Source organism: Eurypyga helias, unplaced genomic scaffold (assembly GCF_000690775.1).
Source record: "Eurypyga helias isolate BGI_N326 unplaced genomic scaffold, ASM69077v1 scaffold45981, whole genome shotgun sequence".
Lineage (NCBI taxonomy): Eukaryota > Metazoa > Chordata > Aves > Eurypygiformes > Eurypygidae > Eurypyga > Eurypyga helias.
The window spans coordinates 5,136-13,343 of record NW_010233657.1 but is presented as its reverse complement, the minus strand read 5'-3'; the positions used below and the strand labels follow the sequence as shown (position 1 = coordinate 13,343).

General features: G+C 40.5%; 1 protein-coding gene across 1 annotated transcript in view; it reads right to left on the bottom strand.

Moving 5' to 3' along the window:
• LOC104517204 (glutamate receptor ionotropic, NMDA 3A-like) overlaps positions 1-7,954 on the bottom strand; it is a gene marked incomplete at both ends in the record, with an annotated part of 10,698 nt that extends 2,744 nt beyond the window's left edge. The window contains 2 exons of the mRNA XM_010161786.1: positions 4,207-4,811; positions 7,749-7,954. Of these exons, the coding sequence (XP_010160088.1) occupies positions 4,207-4,811; positions 7,749-7,954 (811 nt within the window). The remainder of the gene's footprint in view (positions 1-4,206; positions 4,812-7,748) is intronic.
• Positions 7,955-8,208: the final 254 nt, after the last annotated feature.

Genomic DNA, 8,208 nt, shown 5'->3' with positions numbered 1-8,208 from the left:
CCCTGCCCATGGCAGGGGGGTTGGAACTAGATGGTCTCTAAGGTCCCTTCCAACCCAAACCATTCTGTGATTCTATGATAATTGTTTATCAATACTTAGAGTGGATAAAAAATAACCTTAAATTGATTTGAAAAGGATAAATCCACAGGAAGTATGTGTGCATGCATACCTCTGACGAGTCTGTACCCTTTGTTTTGATGACTTCTGGTGATTTTTGTTGGAGTTTCAGCAGTTAAAACTCTTGGCTGTGTATGTCTCAAGGACATACCAGTTTTTGTCCTCAGCAAAAGGCTAATTTACAAAACTAAATAATATAGTTTTGAATGTAGTGTTGTGTGTGACAGCCTTCCCTGAGATGGCGTCAAAATTATTCCTATGCAATCTATTTTGAGTAGGTTTAGAGAAAGATGATACAGTCAATACTGTCAAAAGCAATTGATCTGCACATGTGTTAACTTGGGCCTGAAAATTATGCTTAAACCCACACACAGGTGTTTATAAATGGGACAGATGCATAAATGTGGCTCACATTTTTAAAATCCTTTACCGCTTAGTCTAGTGTTACCCAAATGATACCATAACTTCATTAATCAGTGGTGTCTGACAGTTCTTTCCTTCTACCCTGTCTGTTTCGTATTTGATGGTGTATTTGCATGGTTGTGTAAACATGTGTATGTAAACACGGTACCAAGAGAAAGTTTATAGGGGAGTGCAATCTTAAGCACTAAAGAAAGGTTCATGTGCCCATATACTCATCTGGTTTTTGCCTCTCTTCTTCAGTCTTCTTAAAAAACTGTGCAACTTACGCCTTATGAGCCCTGCTGGGCTTATATGCTGAAGCCTTCGCTACGACGACAACAGTGAAACCACTGTGTGTGTAGAGGGGTCTGTATGTAAAATTCTGAAATAATTTTTTAAGTGTGGAAAACAGTGTTAACAGTTCACAAAATGCTGAAATTGAGGGAGACAAGTTGTCAGATGGAATAAGCTAGGAAATTTCTGATGAACTTGGCCCCACGTTGCTACTACAGCATGACTTGGATATCAGAATGCTGCAGACCAGGTGCTGTGGGAGTAGATGAAGCTATGGAATAATGCATTAGATTTATTTTCTGCAGGCAGAATGAAAACAGTGGAATTTATGCACTGTGTTCTTGGACTTTCACTGCAGAGGTAAGTGTGCCCATGAGGGTGAATCGAGCCCTCTGTACCTGTCCTGTGGGTGAAATGTGTTAGAAGCGGTTACCTGAGAGATTTAGTAGCATTTAAATGTATGACTTCACTACCTTACCAAGTTAGTGGCTTACTTTTTCAGCTGATTTGCATGTTCTATATTTTTGGTAGTGACAGGACATTAATCAAAATAAATGAGGGGAACCATGTGGGAGATCCATTTTAACAACACTTTGTTTTATACGTGAGTGGCTATGGCTGCTAATCGTTTGCATATGCTGTATGCAGCACTCGTGAAACTCATGCCAGGGACTTCATGTAAAAACACTCTTACCCAATAACTTTAGGAAATAGGTAAGAGGATCTGACTATATTATTTAAGCCATCAATCTTTGAATTGAAATTTAGTGTGAGTCTTTGGCAATTACAACTGCTGAGTATGGCGTAAACACACTGGCACTATCTGAGCAGTATCTTTTAAGCAGAGCTACTGACAGATTTGTATGGAAAGACAACGTGTACAAATTTCAGAATGTGAAAAGCCAGATCCTCAAGCTTCACAGCTGAATGCATTTCCTTGATGTTATGTCAATACATGTAAGCTGATGATCACACCAATAGGCTGTGACAGCTGTATCAAAGCTTTACTAGCATCACTTTGACCAGTGAGTCCAAAGGGTCACTTGCTCATTTCAGCTTTATCTGTTTTTCATATGCTTTGTTGTAAGAATTGCTCATTAGAGCTTTAGCAGTACTACCATAATCCAGCAGCAATATCTTTAGTACCTTTAAGAACGATTCAATTAAATGATTTAATTTTTTTCCAAGTTTGATAGCATGGTCATTCCACATCTTTCTTGGTAAGTTTACTGGAGGCAAGAACTAGAATGGGCAGGCAAATAGCAGGCTGCTGACGTTACCCAAGAAGCAGGGTTAAAGCTGTATGACTAGTTAAAGATGTAAGACTAAGTAAAGCTGTAAGACAAGATAAGGCTTTGAAATTTTAATGCCTTGTTCCATCAACAAGGATACTCCAGTGAGCAGGCAGGAATAGGTCAGGGAATTGATCTGACTGTAAGAGGAATGAAGGATGGAGACTTAGGTCAGTATAATCTTCAGGGGTTTGTATGTTCATATCCATATGCATATCCATACAAACAAAAGCATGCTTTGCCATGGACCAGATCCTGGTCTCATTCACAATCATTATTCTGCACTTGGATGGTATTTAAACGTCTGCACAGACAATGTACGAGTGCAGTGTTGGCAGTGAAAGTTCAGGTGTCAGGTGTGGCAGCCCGTGGGACTTTCACACTGCAGTTAAGGGAGGTGAAGGTCTGTGCCACCGTGCCTTCTCCATCCCCACCTACGCAGCTCCGAGGCTACATGTCAAGACAGATGGGTTCATTCAGACAGAAAAATGCCCGCACTAGTAAACACTCAATTAAGCACCAGATGAAAATTTCATCTTTGGAAGCGTACCACTTGCCTAGAAGCACTCGTGCAACGGACCAGTCTGGCCACAGTTACGCCACTCACCGTTGCTTCACGCCTGGAAAATTACTGGTACCGCTCAGAGTTAATAGTAACACTGCTGACTCAAACACATCGGTGCTGGCCATCAGGTGCCTGTCTCATTTTGACACTATAAAAACAGCTGCAGCGATTCAGGACATGGGTTTATCTACCCTGTTATTTTGTCTTTAATAGGGTCCACATGCAGATGCCTAGGAAAAAAGAGGCTAAGAATATTATGCAGAAGTACTTTTAAGAGCTGTAATTTTGCTTGCTTTTTTCTTTGTCCCTTCCTTAGCACTCAATATGTCTGTTCATAACTACTGTCCTCAAATATTTGTTACTTTAAGAAGTCTCCTGCAGAGTTTCAATTTTCAGTGACCTAGGTATAATGTAGTTAAAATATACAGAATAATGAGACAAAATTAATATTACCAGATAGTGGGGGATGTTGCCAGCCAGTGCAGTATTCATTCCCAAGCCTTGTTTCACTCTTCGGAAACAGAATTTTTGATCCCTAAATTATATGCTAGTGCTAAGGAACAGTTAGTGTCTCAAGTGGTTGTGTTTTGAGCAGTGCTGTGACCACACTGTTGACACATCTGAAATATCATTTCAAAAAAGTTGCAGACATACAAAAAGCTTCAAGGACTTTCATCCGAATTCCATCCAACAAAATCTGTAGGCTGAAAAGCAAGTGTAAGGAAGGGAAAACATGCAACAGTCATTGGATGTAAACTAGCTTATCAATTCACATATGTAGCGACGACCCTTTTGTTTGTTTTCAAAAAGAACCATGCAACTTTTTTTTCTCATATGTTAAAATCCAGAGTGTTTCTAGACCTGAAGTCCCAAGAGGTTTTGGGAATAACTTCAGTGTAGTGACATGCAGTGGTCTACAGGAATAGTTTTAGCAGAAGCTTAACTCTATCCCAGCCAAAACCAGCACAAGCTGAAAGCGGAGCCTCACACACCAAGCAACAGAGAGAGCCCCTCCCAGTTTGTGTGCTCTCATCAGCAGCAGTGGCCTCTGGGGTGGTCAAGGTGCATTTTTTTGTTTCCATGGAAGCATCCTAGAAAAGGCTACACATCTGCTTTTTACTCTCTGCTTTGGTAGCACAAATACTGTCACTGTGTTTTGTATTCTCGTATTCTTGGTATTCAGGTATCTCAGAACCTCAGAGAATTTGACACTAGCCCTGACTTTTCCCTCTTACATGCGTAAACATAAATACAAGACACTTTCAGAGCGCAGTCTGTAACCCAGCCTGTGTTTACAATGTGATCTCTACTTCTGTGGAACACTGTCATCTTCTACAAATGGCTTAATGTCCCTGGGTAAGTTTAAGTTCATTATTTACTCAGGAGTAATGAAGCAGGAGGAAATACTGATACACATGTGTGTATCACAGAGAGTTAACAGCTGATAGCTAAGACACTGAGAATGGTGGGGAGGGGGACAAAATTATTTTTCTTGCTTACCACAAATATTAGCTACAGAAAAGAAGAAAAACTCACTTTGACAAATACTGCCCCGAAGTGATATTCCTTTCATCTGTGTCCATGCAGTTCATTGTACTTGGAATAAGAGCAAGTTCAGGTTGAATCATGGTGGCTGCTGCTACAGCTCTTGCTACCAGCTCCATTGCATCCTGTACGTAATGCTCAAAGACTGACTCTGTTGTCTTGCCGTGAGCGATGAGACCGAGCGGCAAACCTTCTGTCCTCAGTTCTTCCACGTTCTGTGAATCCCCAATAATCCAGTGAAGTTCTGGAGGCATCACACCAAACTTGGTGGTTATTTCAAAAATTCTCCGTGTTTTTTCCATGTCACATCCAAACATCACCATGGTGGACGTTGTGTCTTTGATGCTCTCCAGGTAAAACTGCAAGTAGTTCAGAAGGTCACTGGTTGAAGTGAGGTTTGCTGTGATGTTTATAATGGATCCCAGGTGGAACTTGGAGCTCTGCTGTGTGAGGAAGAGAAAATCTGTGATGTTCCACTCCTCCTGGCATAGCATCAGGCTGAAATTATACCAGTTGTTCATCGCAAGGATCGAGAAGGTGACGTCAGCGTCAGAACTCAGTGAGTTTTCTAAGCTCATCTGCAGGTGAAGGGGATTCTGTAGTTAAAAACATGAAAGACAGCTGATCAGAAATACGATGGACCCAAATTAATGAGTTTGCTTAATTTTTATTCACTCATTTAGTTCAAAGTAATCACCTGTCAACCAAGAGAACTGTGTGAGAAACGGAAACTTATACCCACCCGTCTTAAATGGACTGTGATTCATGGGCTTCCTTGGCTCAAGTCTGAGTCAACCTCAGTAGTCACTTAGCAGTCTAAGTATCTGTTTCTTTTAATCCATTTTTACTTTTGGATTTCTTGGCATTCTCACGCAAATATTTCCCTGCTCTCCTAGCTAACTGTTCAGGTTCAGCCCTGGTGTTAATGGTCAAATTTAGGGGATGCTGACAAGTTCTTTGGTAAACAGTAAGAAAAATAAAGAAGAGCCCCCAGTTCTTTTTCGTTATCTTTTTTTTTTTTGGTAGTTGGGGACTTTTTTTACACAGACACATGAGGAACCTAATTAAACATCACAGTCTACAGTCAATGCACATCATGTACTGCCAAAAAACATGAGAAGATTGATTCTTTGATAAGGACAATCTACTGAATGCACAAGAGGCTAAGATACGTAGACTGTGATTTCTGAGCTGGAAAATATTCAATAAATAAGCATGCCATACTCATTTTTTCCACATCATTGATGATCTAACAGAACTTAACCCTTTACACTTCCCAGCACCACTGCCCTTGGCTTTATCCTTTCCAGAAAAGAAGGAAGGCTGTGAGGCTAATTCTCTTAAAGTAAGTATTTCTTCCTTTCTTATCATTTCATCCACAGGCACTTCTCCTTTCCTGTTATTCATGCCCCTTCCCTCGTCCCCAGAAAAGTTAAATTTTATCTACAGATTTAGTAAGGAAGAAAAAAAATTAAAGAATCCAAGGAATTTCTGGCATTTTACTAGAAAATAATTCTCTGCTCTACCAAAATGTTTCTATCAGGCCTTCAGTGAGCACATTATATACTGTTCCAACTTTTGGTTTCATCTGGGAACTTAACAGTCTTCAGTGTAGCTTTGCTAAAAAAGTTATTTTACTTTACACTGGCGTTTGATTTCAGCCATGAGACTGTTCAAAAAATGCGATTTATGTTGCCTGTTTCAGTGCATCTTTTGATTTGTGAGACCTTCATTGTGACTTTATGTTCAGTTGCCTGTATTCATGCCCCCTCTAATTATATCTCAGCCTATACAGGTGCCTGAATTGTATCTTTTTGTTCATTAAGTTACTAAAAACGTAAGGTCTGTTCTTCATTCTCTTACATTTCGGCAGTTAACATGTATTATATATAAGAGGGATCAAACTTCTACCATGTTAAAAGTTGGTGTAAAATGCTGTCATTTTTATTTTAATTGTAATAGTATTTTACTGTTCATTATGGGCTCCATTTTTTATAGATCTTAGACATGTCATTCTGAATTTGGCATAATATGTTAATTGCTCAATTTGCACTAGTTTTACTAAAATAAAACCCTGGGGTCTCCAATACAGATGTAAGGGGTAGAATGAAGAAAAAAAAAAACAACGCTGAAGAGCTAAGCAGCAGAGTAAGATTTCATTGTGTTAATTTGCAGTTACATGAACCCACCATCTATTTTCCAGAGTAGATCATTTAAGTTCAGAGCTTGATAAAGAGAATACTGTAATTGAAAATGGTCTCAGCTCTTTTTGCTGCCTCTTGCTTTTGGTACCTGTAGCCTTTTTTTACACAGACACACAAATAAGCTAATTAAATAGATTACTGTCCACAATCAATGTACGTCATGTACTGCCAATAAGACATAAAAGGATTGATTCTTTCATAAAGGACAGGTTACTGAACACACGAGAAGCTAAGCTGTGCAGACTCTCTAAGTTCTATGATGGGAAACACTGCCTACTAATTAAAATACACAATTGGTTCAGGAAAAAAAAAAAATCATTGTGCATAATATCTGGGTTTGGGAAGCTGATTTGAATAAAGTAGCTCAGGAAAAAAAAAATCATTGTGCATAATATCTGGGTTTGGGAAGCTGATTTGAATAAATTAGCCTCTGCAAACTGAATCACAAGAAACATTTTTTCTGAGGTTATGAGCTGATCAGGTCAATTCACTCTAGTTTCTCTCTCACTCATATATCAAATAGAGAGTAGAAGGAATTTTCCTTATGTCCTCTCTGTCCAAGATCAAGTGAAAATACAAGCACTCTTTACATGATGATCTGCCTCCCATCAGCAAAACATTGCAAGCCTATTGGTTTAGTTAATTTGAGTGCTCGAGAAGAAATGAGTTGTTCAGTATACATAGAACATTTTGCTTATACAAATGATAGCACACCACCTGACCATACCTGTACGAGGAAGAGCAAATGTCTTCAGTATGTTCAGGAGCCTAACATCCCAAGCACAATACTATAGCTATTACGGTATATGCACAGCTATTAAAAAAACCAAATCTATCGGACGCAGAAAAACAACCATGTGCTGATGAGTGACAGAAGTCAGCAGTAACAGCTGTGTCCATACTGTCTAACAAAGCAGCCCCAGCAAACAAACTTGAGCATTCATACTACTTAGTTTGTCCCTGGTCGGGTTTTGGTGCTTGCCAGTTAGCTATCTCATACCACGCACTGGCCGTTGCGGTCCTAGCACACTGGATCACTCCCAGTGGGCAGTACGGATAAGACTGCACGAGAACTCTCTCTCCATCTTTCCCAGCAGGATTAGATGTTTGAAGAACTCTGTGTCCACATTTAAAACCCAGTGCATACGCAGGTTCATGTATGCAAGACTGCTTCTTCTTGTCTACAGCGCAGTTCTTCCGGTATTAAAACAATTTGACCTGATAAAGACATACAAAAGGTAAAATGACACCCTTAGGGCCACTGGGCATTACGCTGCGCCCAGAGCAAACAGCACCAAGCCGACTAGTCCAGAGGAAGGAAAACGCTACCTCAGGGCCAGAAAACTGGACATACTCGGCAGCGCAGGTGAAGGCAGTTTCCGTCTGACTTGGTGTTCTCGGGTCCAGGGCTGGGGTCTCCTGCACCAGTGCAGCTACAGGCTCCAGCAGAGCTCTGGTGTTGCTCCCCGTCTTACATGCAATATACTTGGATGTGTCACTGTGGTCCGACAGCCCGTTCTCGTACTGAGGCACAGCTTTTTCACCGAATGGAGATGGATTTGGGCTAACCTGGCTGAGACTGCCCCTGCGTTCAGGAGTGCTTCTTGGTGTGAAACCATCTGTGCCTCAGCTGTCACCTTCAAAAGCCCACAGGTGCATCTGCATGAGCACTTACCAGCACTGTGGTTTATTAGCTGCTAAATTCCCTGCTAATGTGCTTCAAAGGTAAACGTTCAGCCCTGAAAAAGTAGCAGTCTCTTTTCTTTATTAAGTGAATTGGCACTGAAAA